At 43.1% G+C, this 18,119-nt stretch overlaps 2 protein-coding genes across 2 annotated transcripts; both read left to right on the forward strand.

Annotated features, from left to right (window-relative positions):
* The first annotated feature begins 5,434 nt into the window (after positions 1-5,434).
* On the forward strand, positions 5,435-9,779 carry myadmb (myeloid associated differentiation marker b). Its single transcript, XM_080836130.1, has 2 exons — positions 5,435-5,494; positions 7,708-9,779. Exon 2 carries the CDS (start codon positions 7,755-7,757, stop codon positions 8,640-8,642), a length of 888 nt encoding a protein of 295 aa, XP_080692256.1. The 5' UTR covers positions 5,435-5,494; positions 7,708-7,754; the 3' UTR covers positions 8,643-9,779.
* A 257-nt stretch (positions 9,780-10,036) lies between these two features.
* ftr66 (finTRIM family, member 66) lies at positions 10,037-14,407 on the forward strand (the record flags this gene model as incomplete). Its single annotated transcript, XM_080836198.1, has 6 exons — positions 10,037-10,660; positions 11,813-11,908; positions 12,327-12,548; positions 13,300-13,459; positions 13,570-13,629; positions 13,878-14,407. The coding sequence occupies 6 exons, from the start codon at positions 10,037-10,039 to the stop codon at positions 14,405-14,407; spliced, it is 1,692 nt and encodes a 563-aa protein (XP_080692324.1).
* Positions 14,408-18,119: the final 3,712 nt, after the last annotated feature.

Consider the following 18,119-nt stretch of genomic DNA (forward strand, 5'->3'; position numbering starts at 1 on the left):
CCATCATCTTTAGTGTAACTGGCTTTGGATTTTAAGACAAATATCATAAATAAATTCCTGGATTTTCTAAATCATATCCTTGGCATAGTCTATTTAAAATTAAAAGGCTACTAGGTTCTCGAGGTTGAAAAATGACTTGGTCAGCTAAATACTTACTTACAGGTGTAACTGGTAAGATCTAGACATTTTTAAGGGTGAAAATGACCAAAGAAAAAATATTTTGAAAGCTCGCAAATCGGTGGACCGATTGTCAGCAATTCACCGCCTGAAAACCGATGATCATAAGGTCAGTGGACCGCCGGTTCTGCCCCCAGTTGGCCGACATATGTCCACTGGTCTTTTGCTGTCAGCGATGAAGATGGATTGCTGTTCATGTTACTTTTTGAAGCAGTAGGTGGCAGTATACATATTCATAATTCTCTTGAGAATTATTATTCAGATGTGTATTCCATTCTCCACAATTGACGCATCCGCGGAACCTATTCATTTAGATGCTATATGAAACCTTAATATTAAGGGGATGGATTGGAATTTGGTTTAACTCACCAGCGGATCGTCCTTCAACCGGTGAGCAGAAGGCCAGCAGACTGTCAACTCTGCCCCCCGTGGGTTGACAGTGGTTCACTGGCATTCTGCTATCAGGATCAAAGAATGTTATCAGATCCTATTATGTGCCTCAAACTCCTGACTTATATCATCTTTTTTCAACTAAGTATACTGTCTTACATTTAGGCTGGCAAGCCTTCAAGGATCCAGATACAAAATGGTGCTATTCCCCAGATATTACTTGGTGCATCATAGAGGCTAATTCCTGTACTTCATCTTCTCTCTCTGCATCACTCTTCGCCCCAATCTCAGCCCCTCCCAGTACACAAATAAACCATACTTTCCTTACTGAAAATTTGGAAACAGTTTAGACAACACCTTGGACTAAAATCCTCTTTTGTCCTCAGTCCTATCTGCAACAATTATCTATTCCTGTCCACTACTATAGACCCAGCTTTTACCCACTGGAAGAAGATGGGCCTGGTCTCTTTTTGTGACCTGTATTTGGATGAGACATTTTGGATGTTTTGATAACCTTGCTACTAAAATTGCGTAGTTTGGAAGAACCCATTTTACATCCTTACATCCTACTCCTGTTTTGAAACTGTTTAAAAAAATTAAAATGTCAGACCCCCCCCCCCATTTCTGTGGTCAATTCCTATATTGTTTGTAATCTGCTTTGTGGTTTGATCAATAAAGACATTATAATAAAACATTTAAAAATCTGACTTATTTTCTCCCACGGGTTACTGTTGCTCCCAACCAGCCCGGTCAGCTTTGTTGTCACTGGTATGAGGTGAAATGTGGTCTGGGAATGCAAGTTTCTTTCCCAAAGGTTCCCACCTTGCAGCTAACCTGGCTATGCCCACATGTTGCTCCCAGATAAGTTTTCTGCTTCATGAGTGAATATGTGTCTAGTTCTGCTAGGCTACCTTGCTGCTGCTGCTGCTGCTGCTGTCTGGGTCAAATGCTGACGTCTCTGTAAGAGCACTGTAAGCCACATCTACTGTACCTACATCCTGTTACACTCAGTCAGCATTGAAAAGCTGTAGCTGAAATAAACTAAAAATCGAGTGTAGCTGAAATAAACAACTTTATTGGTTCTGCTGTTTGAGGTGCAAAAAGGGGAAGAGGAGAGTGTTGTGGAGAGGATGTGCACATAACCAGCCACCAGCACAGCATTGGAAATCGAGAAGCGGACAAGATTCCCCTCCCCCTCTTATCGCCAGTGGTAATGGCTTTCTCTCTCTCTACATTAGCAGCAAAGTAGGCCTGCTGGTCTTTCCCCTCCCAGGTGAAAATCAATTTTTCCATCTTATTGTCTGTAGCAAAGCCACTTACATCTGTGCTCTCTGTCCTCAGCCAGCCAACGCCCTTTAGTCTCTCCAAGTGAGGCTTTGAAACCAGAAACAAGCCCCACGGAGATGAAAGAATGTGATGACTGTCTACATTTAATCACATTACAATATTTTGCATGCTACCTCTCAGACTTCCCACTGCAATAGGCTACTATAACTGGATTCTGTAGCTTTTGAGAGCAATCTTTATTCACCTTTCCCCTCTATTTCCCCCCACATATTTTCCTTCTTCTTCCTTCTGTATAGCTGAACCTGGTCACCTTTGTCACTCTGACCAGGAAAAACAAGTAAGAGCTGGGTGTGATTTGACCAACAACTGTCTCTTTATGTCTCTCTGTCCCTCTCTTAAACAAACACAATCTGGTCAATTGGTCAATCATTGTCTAGTGACTCTGTTGAAGTGCAGAATCACCAGTCAATGTATGAATTTATAATTCAGGGAAATTCAACAAGTTGCGCTAATGAATGAGAACATGGATGGGTGTCTAACATACACCAGCTGTGCTGTGCTCCCATTTACCCCCAGTAGAGGTCACTGTAATCCAGGCTAATCATTTCATAGTATCATGTGGCTGTGCCTTCACTAGGCTGTACCACCGGAAAACAGGACCTATTTTCCACCCATCCAAAACCACAGTGCTGAATGCAGCTGGCAGCACCATGAGACGATTGTGTGTTACTCTTCTGGTTGTCTCTCATTTTGGATTACATAACACTGTAATAGTGGCGTGTTGTGACCAGCCAAGTCCAAGGGACCTGTGGATATAAGTGGACAATGTAACTTGTAGCATTTTGGGCTACAGGGGAAACATTTATTTTCCGTGCCATTAGTGTGGCACAGGTATGGATCCAGTCATCCTTTTGGCACCACAGAGTTGGAATAAGTTGGTCAGCCCTCTGAAGCCCTGGAACCTTCTAATTCCATAACTCCTTAGTACTAAATGTGAACAACACATTTGTTCCATGAGCGCACTGACAACCCCTTTCATTCACTCATTCACAAAATAATCCTTGAGCCCAGCCACTATCTGAAACTCGTAGACAAACAACTTCACTGAGAAAGTAAAAAAAAAATTGTACATGACTGAATGAAAGCCTATTGGCAGCTATAAATCTCATACTGTAGCCGGCCTTACAGAAGTGCGGTTTGCTGAGGGGATTGAAAAGTCTTTAAAAAATTGCTGTGAAAAATGGGAAAAAATACTATGTAGGCCTATTTCTAAACATGGGGAGCTGTAACTGTTAAATGCAATCAAACATTCTTTGGCCAACGATTTTCTTTTCCCACTTACCCAAGGAGAAGACAAATATGTCAGACTCATTATGTATGAACTGCTGCTGGTTGATGACCATAAACCTATGACTAAACAACCTGTAACTCTACTTTTATAAATAGGTTCCCCAATCTCCTCCCATACCATGGGCCAGAGGAGCATGACCACCTGGGCGAGGAGTTTTTAAATTATCAGACAATGCCAACAAACTCCCTTCTGGACGAAACAGATATGGAAAGCTTCTGGGCTGGAATGGCAACAAGGAAACATAAGGTATACATTTTTTGTTTCACGTGGCTTGACTACATCTGTTGCTTTTATTGATGCGTGCATATATTGTGTCATACATGATGCAAACTATGTATGTTGTACCTGAAGTTTGTTACGGTATACTTACAATATTAATCAAAACTAAATATTGTATGTTTTTCCATTTTGTTCTTGGTTCATTTTCAATAGGTGACAGGAGCCAAAGAATTTCAGAGGCTTGCTGCTGTCGCCAAGCTGGTCCTGGTGTTGCCACATTCAAATGCTGATGCTGAGAGGGTGTTTTCAGTTGTGGGACTCAACAAGACAAAGACAAGAAATAGCCTGGCATTGGATGGCACCCTGTCCTCCATCATGACCATAAAGATGGCTGACCTGGAGCCCTGCTTCAGATGGGAACCCCCCTCAGAGGTCATCAAGGCCTCCAAGAAGGCCACAGGCCAGTACAACCTGGCCCACAAATCTTAAAACATTACTGAACAGCTTCTGATCTCCTACCAATACCTCATTTTTTGTTATTTTATTTATGTATTGAGCCATTGTTTTGCTTAAAAAGGCTAATTTTTTGTTTGATAATGAAAAATATTTCTCCCTATCTGATCTTGTGTCCTTTTTTGCCGAACACAAATAATGAAGTGCTCTTAAGAATGCAATTATTAACAATATAGGTTAGGTTTCAGTTAAGAATGAGTTGAAAACCATTGTAATCAAAATGTCAATCAACCTACCTTGGTCAAATCTTAAACACAGGTCTTTTTAATAGGCTATATTGTGGTACATAGACACTCATTGAGGCACAACAAAAGTTTTCTGGTTAAATGTTCAGCTCAAGTCTAGAAGTCTTGATCAGATGAAAATGAATCAGAATAAGTTCAGGTATTGCACATCTTTAGCATACCGCCCAAAAATCCACTAGAATGCAGGAAATAACATCTACTTAAACCAAAATGTCCTGGGGGTGGACCTTCAGCTATGTCTTTGCTTCACAGAATGTAACCAATGTTGTCCATCTCCAGTAGGCCGCTGCCCCTATCAACGACTTTTGGCCCCACAAACCACCAGAATCCAGGGCCCAACATGGGTACAACGCAAAATGAATTCCAATTCCATGATATTTGAGCCACCAACGTGTGTGGCTGCGTGCGCGGCAAATTTTGGTCGACCCTGACAAAATCTCACTCCAAGGTTTTTGGAAAAGTTGGCAGCCCTGCTCATATGTTCTTACAATATGTTCTTGTTCTGAGAAGAGAACAAGTTAAACTTCGTGTATCACCCAGCAACATCCGACAACCCCCACTACTGTTCAACCTCTGGCAGGAAACACTACTCTGGCAACTTTGCTTCATTAAACAAACAGTGTGTTTCCAAGGGAACCACATCTGATACCTAGCAACATTCAAATATCAATAAGGAAATTCACATCATATGATATGATAAACCAATTATAGCCAGTCTGTATGGTATTTCAGACTTGTGAAAAGTCTAAAGTTGGGACAGAACATGACTAAAACGTTTGAAAGAACAAAATCCACAAATTCTATTGGTTATGCATAGTCCACATTTACTCAGGTTAAACTAGCCTTGAGTATGTTACAATCACAACACACAACATTCTTTGTGGGTTATTGTCTTCTCATTTAGACTGTATTTTAGAAGACAAACTATAGCTGGCTGGAAAAAGGTTTTCAAACTGAAAGTTAATCAATTAAATTTTTTTTTTTTTTTTCAGTAGCACATAGCCTACTCGTTTAAGACAAATAGACAAAACCAGTAGTTTCAGACTGACATAAACGTTTGCCAAACTGAATTATTAATGTAAATAATAATTTTTAATTGTGTCCAGGAGTGCCTACAGGGTGTTGTGTGTGAGGAGAGGTAAATAACGGCAAAGATCTCTTCCTAATTTGGTATGAGATGGGCGGGTGCTGGATAACGGTAGTTTCCATTTTTTTTAAACTGGAGCGAAGTTGGAACTGGTGCGTAGTCGTAGAATACTCCCTCAGGCGTCATCTACAGCCAGACAGTCAACAGAGACCACTAAGAAAAACGGTAAGTCAGATAAAATATTACATTTAAGATTTTTAAGTTTAAGATTCCATTTAATTTCGCGTTGGCTGTATACAAACTCACTGAAATATGCTCAATATACGGCATTTGTAAATATTGATTTTTGTTTGACAATGCAACAGAGGCTAGGTAAACTCCTTATGACAGGTTACACAAAAATTTAGATTTTTTTTGTCAGCATTCAAGTTTATGCATGCTGCCTTAGGTAAGCTAGTGGGGCGCCTGCTGCATTACAAACTGTGACAGGTTGATACGAGTGCATGTACAGCATGAGAAAGAATAACTATGTGTTCGTTTGTAAACATATGGTACGAGATGATATCGACTTCAGTTTACACATTGTACACGGTGATCTGTTTTTGTAATTTCACGTTACCGTAGAAAAATAAGACGGCGTAGACAAGTGTAGTTCATGGGCGCGACTGATAGGCGCGCGCACACCCACCCAAACCTAGTCCGCATGTACTCATCATTGACTTAATATAGCAACAGATATTTGCTTACTTTTAATAACTTCGCGCTTTTAAACAACCATCCTGTATTTGAACCTCATTCTCCTTCACGTGGTATTTTTTTCTTGTACTGTGTAAATTATAGCCTTTATGTATGCATGTAGGCTATGTTTTTTTTAAAGGAATTCGTTTTCTAAAGAGCATTTATGCACAACCTCCTCCTCTCTTCTCTCTCTCTCTTGATAGCTGCAGACTTGGCCTGACAAAGTCTGTTTTGTGTCTCCCACCAACTCATTGCTTTTTAAACTGGATTAAGGTTGAAATCTGATTTGAGATGGTGTAACAGCACAGCTCCTGACCTCTTCATTGTCCAACAATCTTTCTCCAAACGGCTGTGTACAGGCACGTGTCTAAGAGGGAAATATCTTTAACACTCAACTATCTTGTTTCCTCCTTCATCGACTCCCCTGACATGGTCATAGTCCTATTTTAGGCTCTGAAATAATGGGAAATCCTCTGCCCCCCCCCCCCCCATACTGCCCTCTGAAGGGAAATCCACATAAGAGGTCACCTATTGAGTAACAAATGACCCTTGTCATGTTATCGCATGCCTAGCACGCACACTACCCAGCCAAATTGGAGCCATCCATGCTTTTATTATGAAGGGGGAGGAATTCAGTGTAAATTCATGTGAGTGGACAAACAAGAAAAGACAAATGAGAGGCAGGGGCAGCTTGAAGGGAACGGCAAAGGGCGGTTCCTGGCACTTCTGACTCACTCCGCAGTTCGGGGGCAGCCACAACATCTGGGATAGATCAGCACGTTGGAAAATGTGACCTAAAAGTAAGGGACGGCGGGAGGGAGGAAGGGAGGGAGAGAGGGAGGGAGAGCAGGCGAGAGAGAGGCAAAAAAATGGGAGGGAGGGTGAGGGGCGTGGAGGGGGGCTGCTGTGACTCATAACTTTGCTATTGCCGTCATGACTGTGTTTGAAATGTTTGTACATTTGAGGTTATGGATCAAGAGCTGAGCGGGAAGGGTTGGGGGGTTCCCTGACATTCTGCTGCTCTTGCTGTCCATATCTGGCACTGGTTTGATCTCGTCTGTCTGCATTTGTTCTTCGTCACTTTGTCCATTTCACCAGCTTCAAATCTCAAATCACACACACTCTCTCTCTCCACCTCTCTTTATCTTCTCTCATCACCCCTCCTCTCCCCAACCCCACCCACCTTGCACAGCTGATGAATGCTAAAGTGACATGTTTACGTCTCAGTTTAAACTGTACAGAGTGCGTCGCCAGCGAGGAGGAGGCCCGGCTGAATAGGCCGACTGTTAGCATATCTGGCCTCTCCTCCCACGGTTGCTGACAGACTGAGAGTCTAAAAGGGTCAAGCGAAGCACTCCGACCGTTCTTGTCATCCTATAAACAAGCAACGCATTTTTGTCCTGCAGGATGATGACTTTCACGGAGGACCAGGCTTTTCTCTTGTATACGGTTAACTTGCAACAGGCCATCAGTCACGTTATTCATGTTGTAGTTTAGCTCAGGCTTTTTTTTGTACACGGGTCATCTCACATGTCATGCCACGTTATCCATGTAAAGTGACTTTCGCTGCTTTCTTTTGTTCTGCACTCTTTATTGTCTCATGTCATGTTGTTCATTCTGTACATCTTTAAATAGCCTGTCTTTATACATCTACTTCTATAACTATATGTATTTTTTTCTCCTGGGCTCTGTCTCTTTAGAAAGTTCTGGACCATAGGACTATACTGGACCTCCCCTGAGTGTCGTCATGCCTGTGGTTGTGATGCTCAGCTCTTCGCTGCTGTGGGCGCGTGTGCTGGCCATGCTGTTCTCCTGCGTGGCCTTCAGCGTGGCGATCCATGGCGCCCTGGTGAGGGAGCAGCCGGCAGGCGACTGGTGCCTTTTCAGCTGGGGCTTCAGCTTCGCTGGCTCGGCACTGGTGCTGCTGGTGGAGCTGTGTGGCCTGCAGGGGCGCGCACCCGTCTCCTGGAAGAACTTCCCCATCACCTTTGCCTGCTACGCTTCCCTCTTTTGCCTCTCTGCCTCCATCATTTTCCCCCTGTACTTCGTGAAAGGCTTCTCCACGTACAGCGAGTCCTACGACTACCGTATCGTCTCGCTGGTCTTCTCCTGCCTGGCCACCATCGCCTACCTGACAGAGGTGAGCATCAGCAAGGCACGGCCAGGCGAGTTGGCTGGCTACATGGCCACGGTGCCTGGCCTGCTGAAAGTGTGCGAGACCTTCGTGGCCTGCATCATCTTTGTGTTCATCAGCGACCCAAACGCCTATGAGAGCCACGCGGCTCTCAAGTGGTGTATGGCTGTCTACTGTGTCTGCTTTATCCTGTCGGCCGTGGTCATCGTCCTGTGCGTGGGCGAGTGCACCGGCTGCCTGCCCTTCCCCTTCGCCCGTTTCCTGTCTGCCTACGCCTTGCTGGCGGTCGCCATGTACCTGAGCGCCACCATCATCTGGCCCATCTATAAGTTCGACAGGAAGCACGGGGGAACCCCCACAAGGCCCAGTCAGTGCGGTTCCAGACCGGGGCTTTGCCCCTTTGACAAGCTGATGGCTGTGGCTGTGCTCACTGGTGTGAACTTCATACTGTACTTGGCTGATCTGATATACTCTGCCAGGCTGGTGTTTGTCTCTGTTTGATTCAAGAAGAAAGAGAGAGAGAGAGAGAGAGAGAGAGAGAGAGAGAGAGAGAGAGAGAGAGAGAGAGAAGGGAGAGATGAAAGGAAGATAATTAAAAAAAGAAAAGGAGAGGCTTGTGACAGATGAAGAAAAGTAGGTGAAATCAGCAATCACTGTTAATCCATGCTTTACCATTTATCAGTATTTTGGTCAAAAATCAATTGTGGGCAAGGTTACCCTGGCTTGTGTCATATTTATCAAAGAACAACATTGATAATTTCAAGAAGTGTCAAAAAATGGAGATAAAAAGTGCAGCTATAATGAAATATACTTGTTTTTTTTTTTTAATCCATTCAGTGTTCCCATCCACTACCCATACAGGACACAATAAAACAGGAACCAATCCAATGATCAATAATACTTTCCTGAAGGAATTGTCCCCATTACTGAGTACATACACAACCACTGCTCTTAACAGTGGTTTGGGGTGAAATGAGCCAAGTCAAGGCTGAACCTATTTTTTGCTATTTCTATGTGTGGAAGTGGTGCTTATATGTATAAGTGTGTACCCCTGTTAAAGCTTCCAGTGTTCAACTGCTGTGTTAAAATGGTGTTTTGATGAATACTCCAACACATACAATACATTCATACATCTTTTATGACTTGATTGTAATTCATTCTACATCTCTGCAGTCTATCTGCACAGAGTAGGATTACTTTTCTAAAGTACATAACTTCCTCAGTAATCATGAAAGCTTGAATTACAGTCATCCAGAATGCACTCATGTTAATTGTTTATGCACATGTAATGCTTATTTCGTATATGGCAACACATAAGAAAAATGAGCAGAGATTTTGCAATGGTTTTTTATGGTAGTTTCTGTCTCTTTGACTGTTCTGTAGCTGGATGTGTTTTTTTATGACTTGCTCCAGTCCCTATGTGCCTGAATGAGAATATTACTAATGTTTGCTCAGAGACCACAGGGCTAAAAATATATAATTAGACCTTTCTCTGTGTCTCTACACAGTGCCTTTGTGCCTAAGTTTTGAAGTACTGCATAAAATGTATGGGAGAATTATGATTCACTATGGAATAAATAGCATTAATGGACAATTAGTGTAGTTTGTGTCTTAATCAATAAATGAATCACATTAAAAGTGCTAGTCTTGTTCGTTGTTATTGGTACAAATTCCCACCCTTATCCATCTGTTTCATAAGCAGACACACAGACACACGTGCTCTCTTACACACACGCACACACACACACACACACACACACACACGTGCTCTCTCACACACATATACTGTATATACAGCATACCTCCTCATGGGAGGTGCTGAAGGGTGTGGCCCAGACTACCCATTCCAGTGCCTTCCAGAGCTTCCAATAGAAACTCTACCTCTCCACTTGACCATGGCGCAAACTCACGGGGTCCTGAATAACGAAGAGTTCTGCTGTCCCATATGCCTGGACCTGCTTAAAGACCCAGTTACTATTCCCTGCAGGCACAGCTACTGCATGGGCTGCATTAGGGGCTACTGGGCCAGCGATGGTGACTTGGAAACAGTCAGCTGTCCCCAGTGCAGACAATCCTTCACACCAAGGCCCGTTCTGAAACAAAACACGCTACCGGCTGAGATGGTGGAGGAGCTGAAGAAGATGCACCTCCAGGCCGCCTCACCTGCCGCCGCCACCTCCTCCACTGCTACGGTGGTGGCACTCTGCTTGGGCACAACAGAGGATGTGGCGTGCGACCTGTGCACCAGGAGCAAGAGCAGAGCCGTGAAGTCGTGCCTCATGTGCCTCGCCTCCTACTGCAAGCTACACCTGCAGGCACACTACGAGTGCCCCGCGCTGAAGAAGCACAAGCTGGTGGAGGCCGCGGCCCAGCTACAGGACAAGATCTGCCCACACCACGACAAGCTGCTGGAGATTTACTGCCGCTCAGACCAGAAGTGTATCTGCATCCTGTGCGTAATGGAGGAACACAAGGGCCACGACACGGTCTCAGCTGCAGCAGAGACCACAAGGAAGCAGGTAGAGACCACTGAGTGGTGAACTTTCATGAGATTATAAGAAGATAAACATTATAAACAGTTGATATAATTACTAGACCAACTCCAAGACAGGTAAGGGCTTTAGACTTTGGTCAATTTAGTTAGTTTAGTTTAAAGTTAGTGCTGGTGCCTGCTTAAAACCTTCTGTTGAGACTGCAGTGTGCAGGGTGCAGTTTCAATAGTGACAAGCAGAAGCTTTTGTTGCCTTGAAACACTATCCATCCTGGGGCATAGTTGAAGCGAGTTTCAGGGAAGGAATTTAATGAATGCTTTTGTGGGTCAAACAATCAAAAGATAAATATTATTTCATTAGCCACAGAAAGTATTTTGTATTGTCTTCCTTAAAATATGAGTGCAGTTCTGTTTTGATTGTGGGAGTACAAGTAAGGTCTCCAATAGACCAAGTCTCAAATGGGCCAGCTGTTTGGATTGGAATCTGAGGGGAAAGTTAAAATGCAGGACAACTGATTCATCTCTCTGTCCCAGATTCAAATGCCAACGGGGTGTTATCTATCCTGTCACCCTCTTCTTCCTCCATTTAAATGCTCAAGATAAAGATTAACTGACATCATCCAGGATTTATTGTCTGGTTGGCTGCTGGGTGGCTGCCGCTTTGACTCTGTTCCCTGTTGCATATCTTGCACATGCAAACCAAAACCTTTGCCTACTGCCAAGGCCATGTGCTGATACTGATACAGATATTGAATTTACATGCAAGAGTACAATATTACAATGTGAAATCTTAAATGTAAGCATGGAGAAAAACTCCTTTATCGAATGACCTCAAATGATGCTCAGTCATATTCATCTGATTAGCTTTAGGTGTAAGTCATTCTGGCTGTTTTTTCCCCAGTAAATGAAGGGACTTTTTCAGGTGATGAAGACAGGAAAGAAATCCACATGATCTGAACCATCTGTCTTCACATACCAAAGCTGAAGTTAGTTGCAGCTGCACATTTGGTTTGCCTCACTTACAGCTTAGGAAATATCACTCTGCCATTTCCGCCTTAGCTTTTGCCTTTTTTTCCAACCTAAACTCTGTCTTCTCTAACTCATTCATAAGCTTCTCTCTGGTAGGATGGTTTGACTATGCTGGTACCTCTTTGTGACATGGGTGTGTCTCTCCCTGCAGAGGGAGCTGGGAATGGTGAGGAGGAAATTTAAGCTGACCATCCATGCCAGAGAGAAGGAGCTGCTGGAACTCAGGCAGGCTGTGGACACTCTGAAGGTGAGAGCTGCTCATCTGCAAAAACAGAGGGGGAGAGGGGAGAGATCTTGGGGTGAAGTGAGCATGTTCTGTCTCTCAGCTCTCTGTATATCACATCACTAACTTGTTTAACAGATTCAACTTTATTGTCATACCAATGCATAAAACATAGGTAACATGTAACATAAATAAACATCATAATACAACAAATAATGTAATGAGTAACATCTAACATGTGATGTATAATATAAAATGTTTTTTGACACTACATTTATAACACACACACACACACACACACAAACACACACACACACACACACACACACACACACACACACACACACACACACACACACACACACTACATTTATAACACACACACACACACACACACACACACACACACACACACATCTTTGTCTGTCTGACCTGTCTGCAGGATTCTGCACAAGGTGCGACGGAGACCAGCGACAGGATCTTCACGGAGCTGATGTCATCCATTGAGCGGCGGCACTCTGAGGTGAGGGAGCTGATCGAGGCACAGGAGCGGGCCGCCGCAGCTCTCCTGGCCCGGCTTGAGGAGGACCTGGCCGAGCTAAGGAAGCAGGATGCACAGCTGGAGTTCCTGCTCCACACAGACGACCACATCCACTTTCTCCAGGTAACACCTCACACTTCCATATGATGCACCCACTTCCTGCTGACAACACCTCACACATCAGTGTGACGCACCGACTTTCTGCTGGTAACACCTCACACAACAGTTACACACCTACATCCTTCTGGTAACACCTCACACATCAGTGTGACGCATATGATATTCCAATACTGAATGTATATGCAAGAGTACAGTATTACAATGACAAATCTAAAAGTGCAAGCCTGGAGAAAAAATCACGAAGGGGGCCAGAACTCAAGATCAATTCATTGATATATCCATGGACAGATCCCACCCCAGTGGTGCTCAGTAGGCCAGTAGGCCAGCATATGGGTAGTTTTGGGTGTTGGGAGTCATTCTGTACATTTATGAGCAGAGGTGGTTTCATGCAGTTAATGTCCAGATTTGTGGACAGTTTGAATATAGAGGGGCATTACCCTTTGCTGTCTCTGTAACATTGCTTGAAATGAAACAATCTTCCTAAAAATATACCTATTCTTAATGTAATAAGGGTCCCTTTGATTTGGAAACAAAATCCCTCACTTTCTCCTTAATCTATTGTTATGTGGTATCAAACCCCTTAAATATCCACATATCAATGCACACATTTAATTAATGTTCCCTTGGGATAAGAATAAGAAAAAGAAGGAAGAAGAGTAAGGAATATGAATCCCTGATAAACCACGGGTATCTGTCCTCCCCTGTGTACGTCATCTCTTTCTCTCTCCTTCTCTCCCTCTCTGCCTTGCTGTAGTGCAGCCAGGCACTCTCTGCCCCGTCTGGTGTCACGGACCCAGGGAGCATTCACACAGACACGCTGCTGGACTTCGGGAAGATGAACAGTGCTGTCTACGCCCTCAGGAAGAGACTTGAGGATGTCCTCAAAGTGGAATGGCCAAAGATCACCAGGGCAGGTCAGTGAAGAGTTTTTCCATTCCAGAGAAAAGAGATGCAGAATGACTGTTACATATCACACTCGATGCATTGTTAATGTAGTTGCTAACCTGCATGTCTTTCTCCCCAGCAAGCACTGTGAAAATTGTCCAGAGTCCAGAGCCCAAGATCAGGCCAGAGTTCCTTTACTGTGAGTCTATTGTAAACCCTTGAGAAACTGACGTGGCATTTTAGCAAAACCTAACCTATGCATCGTCAACCCAGTTGCTAAAATACAAACCTCTTGGTAAGTCAGCAACAGCAATGCCATTGTTTGGCCATATTGTGTGGCATTTGTCTCTATGAGGAAAATCTTTGTCCTTCCCTGTCTGTCTCTCTCTCTCTCGCTCTCTCTCTCCACATTCTTTGCCTCTGTGTGTCTATGTGTCTCTGTTCTAGACTCCAGTCCATTTAAATTAGACCCGAGAACAGCCCACAAGGACCTCTCCCTGTCCCAAGACAATGAGGTGGTGACAGTGCGGAGCAGGGAGCACTCCTGCCCGGACCACATGGAGCGTTTTGACTACTGGTGCCAGGTGCTGGCCGGCGGAGGGCTGTCCGGACGCTGCTATTGGGAGGTTGAATGGAGCGGGATGGGGGTCAACATGGCCGTGGCCTATGGGGACATGAGCAGGAAGGGGGAGGGAGGGGATTCTCACTTTGGCCACAACGACAGGTCGTGGAGCCTGTTCTGCTCGCGGAAAGGCTTTTCTTTCTGGCACAACAACGTGGTCACCAAAATACCAGGCCCTTGCTCATTTAAGATAGGCGTGTATCTGGATCACAGGGCAGGGACCCTGTCCTTCTACAGCGTCTCTGACACCATGACCCTTTTGCATCGAGTGAACACAACATTCACTCAGGCCCTCTATCCTGGCTATGAGTTTGCCTGCTATGGAGCCTCTGTTAAATTGTGTCAAATGGAGTGAACAAGCTGCAAATTAGTGGTAAAGAAATGGCACAATTAAAGAAATATTGAGATGTAAAAGTCAAGATTTCCCCCGGTTGCTGTGGTTAGGTTCTGCTGCGCTGTGGCATTAGTCATTTCGCGTCGCTGAGAGCGGTTTGTTTGGGGTTGTTGATTTCCAAAAATAGTGAATCGCGAGGCGAACATGACAAATTTGAAGGAAATGTTTACTGCAGAGTGGGCCTACATCAAGGACTGTGCCAAAACATTAAGCTACAGAGGTGCTATCAAGGCCTCGTCACACACACGTCCACTGTATGTTTTATCATGTTTCTTACATTCCTTTACTAACGCAACACTCCCTGTAGCCACACTCACTATCTGTAATTCATGACTGCTGGATTCCCTGTAGTCTCCAGTCCTCTCCTCCCGGAGCTCAGACGCACTGTGAGTCAGCTGTCCTTTCACTGACCCCTCAGATGACAACCCCCTGACAACTAATCTGGAAACGGCAATTGTTGCCATAGCGTTCCAAGCACACCATACTTTACTGGTGTATTGTGCTTGGACAGATCTATTGCTTTTTACAGTACTATAATTACAATGTGTATAAGGTAAAACACACTGAGGTTTTTCAGTTTTTGTTAACAACCACAAATTGTAGACATAAAAACATTAAAAAGAAAAGAAAGAACCTTCTTATGTAGATAACATGGATTTGTTGATATTTTGTGTATTATACTGATACAGTTTACTGATTACGCACCACACTTTCTTCCGGAAAATATTTATGATATACTCTCTAACAACACAAAAGTCCGAACAAAATAAAGGCTACTCATCTGTGTAGCTCAGTTTAAATCTCACCATAATTTTGATCTTGTGTTTTCGCAAATTCAAGGATTTCCTACAAGAGTTTACATTTTCTATTTTTGACACAATATTTCCACACACAAAAAAAGCCGTCATGGAATTTCTACATTATTTGACATTGCAAAAAAAAAAAAAGGGAAAAAATACTACAATCACAGAAACCCTCGCAAGACCCTGGTGGGACCTGCTAGTTTTCCCTGGCTCCCTCTGCTGGTGGGTGAGTACACCTGCCTGACCAGCGCTGTGCCTGCAGGTGTTAAGGCCCAGAAGCACAGTGCTAAAGCGCTACATGACTGCCGACTCTGAGCTGTTGTGTATGAGCTGTTATGCATGAATAGTAATCTGATTCTGGTGTTATAGTGATTTAATTATGACCGACTTCGACTGGAGAGGGGGTGGCAGCACTGTACGGCAGACAGTAAAGTGTGAGTTAACAGTCCTGAGGGAGTGGAACAACTTCCTCCCCAGTATCAGGAGCTCCTTCTACCCTCTAACTTTAAAATCTCACCTCAATTTTTTTTTTATATTGACTGGAAAATAAATGTGTCCGTAGTGATTGAATACACCATTACATAGTCACTTTGTGTTGCCTTAAATGCAAATACCACTGTACAGTTTTAACATAGTCACTATATGTTGCCTTAAATGCTAAGTCCCCTTCATAGTTTAAATACTAAGTCCCCTGTATATGCTGTGTAGTTTCTATTTCAATGTTTTGTTTTATTTTACTTATGCTCTATTTGATCTGATTTATGTACATGCTTGTGTGACTAGTGGCAGCATGCCCCTTTCTAAAATGGCTTTATGAATTAAAGAAACTTGCTGACCTACTTTCCTGACTAACTGATTGATCATGGTCTAGAAACATTGATGTTTTGCAAGGCATACATAGAAGTATTGCCAATCAGTCTTGCCAGCCCTACCCTTAGACTAAGTGAAACAACTTCAGCATTTCCATTTTACAATTTATATCACACCCACATGCACACACATTCTCATATGATCATGCACATTCAGAGAAATCGATTATTTAATCTAATCAGTTTACTCACACTTAGGTGGACTTTGCAAAGCAGTGACTGATATTTGCTCAGGTGTGTCGTATTGATAATGTATATTATTACATCAGGATTGGCTTTGTGGCCTCTCTAAACGAATCTAAAAAGCTATGAGACCTCAATGAGCATGAGCATGATGGGTCTCTGGGATCTCTCGCCCCTATTCCTTGTCATTAGTTAATAGAATGCATAAGTCCTAACATCTCCCTTAGTAGCCTCTAACACTGAAAAAGGAGTGAAGGCTTTCTTTTTTTGTTGCCGTTTTTGGGTTCTTCGCATGAACTTGCATGTAAGCTCTGAGCGTTCTTCTCTGCTTGACGATCTCTTCTTTGTGGTTTTGAAACACTCTGAATCACCTACACGTACGTCACAAGTTTCAATGAAGACAAGTTTGAGCAGAAGTGATGGTGAAATCAGGAAACGGGGTAAGGTCTTTGCTATGGTTACATAGTCAAACCAATACTTGTCTCCAGTCTGTCATAGTTTCAGTGCTAGCTATGACGGGAGATATAGAGATAGTACTACCCTGGCCCATATTGTGTGTGGACACGACAATTACATCGAAACCTCTTTACAAAATGAGGTCATCCATGAGAAGGTCTTTAAAGAGATAAGACTAATAGACTAAATAGACTGTTTGCCAGACACACTTGTGTCCCTCTAAAATACCCCCCCCCCCCCCCCCTCTCACAGGACAGTGATACCCATATAAAACACGGATGTGAAACAGCTTAGAATAATGAAATAGTAGGAATGCCATGAATATGGGAACGACTTATTGGAGACTAGATCACATGTTTAGTTATGTTTAGTTTTACCTCTGAAAAGCAGAAGGAAACTGAAGAAATGTTGTCTTCACCCTTTCCATAGAAATGTCACAAAGTGATTTCATAAGGTTGCTGAAAGTCACAAAGAAGTAAACTATAGTATCAAAGGCAACAGTCATTCGCACGTGGGTGATCAATTTATGCTTGTTTGAGTACGGATAAAGTAATTCAGCTTTGCAAGAATAGCAAACTAAAAACCTCTGAAAAGCAGAAGGAAACTGAAGAAATGCTGTCTTCACCCTTTCCATAGAAATGTCACAAAGTGATTTCATAAGGTCGCTGAAAGTCACAAAGAAGTAAACTATAGTATCAAAGGCAACAGTCATTCGCACGTGGGTGATCAATTTATGCTTGTTTGAGTACGGATAACGTATTTCAGCTTTGCAAGAATAGCAAACTAAAAACCTCTGAAAAGCAGAAGGAAACTGAAGAAATGCTGTCTTCACCCTTTCCATAGAAATGTCACAAAGTGATTTCATAAGGTCGCTGAAAGTCACAAAGAAGTAAACTATAGTATCAAAGGCAACAGTCATTCGCACGTGGGTGATCAATTTATGCTTGTTTGAGTACGGATAAAGTAATTCAGCTTTGCAAGAATAGCAAACTAAAATAAAGCCCACAAACTAAAGTCATGAGAACCATGAATGTGAGGAACAAGAGCCACACCAATGCAGACATTGTGGGTTCATTTTCATTCACTTCCAAACTTAAAGTTCTGGGGTCTGTTGTGAAATGCTCAAATTTTCGGTTTTGTCTTATTTCTCTTTTCTTTAAACACCATACTACTACAAGAGCAAAACAGCAGAAACAAAAAGCGCCTTGTTGTAATGATGTACTTATGATAATTCTAACTCCAAGGCAAATCATAAATATGAATTATTGGAGATCTTCCTGAGGATAATCTGAATGGGTATAGGCAGGTATAGTAGTACAAGACCAGACTTGGAAGCTGAAAGCTGCTACCTTAACACTTATT

Source organism: Sprattus sprattus (genome assembly GCF_963457725.1).
Source record: "Sprattus sprattus genome assembly, chromosome: 4".
NCBI classification, from domain to species: Eukaryota; Metazoa; Chordata; class Actinopteri; order Clupeiformes; family Clupeidae; genus Sprattus; species Sprattus sprattus.

What these genes read in the sequence shown, in the direction of transcription:
- myadmb (XM_080836130.1), top strand. Translation starts at nt 7,755, where the DNA reads ATGCCTGTGGTTGTGATGCTCAGCTCTTCGCTGCTGTGGGCGCGTGTG.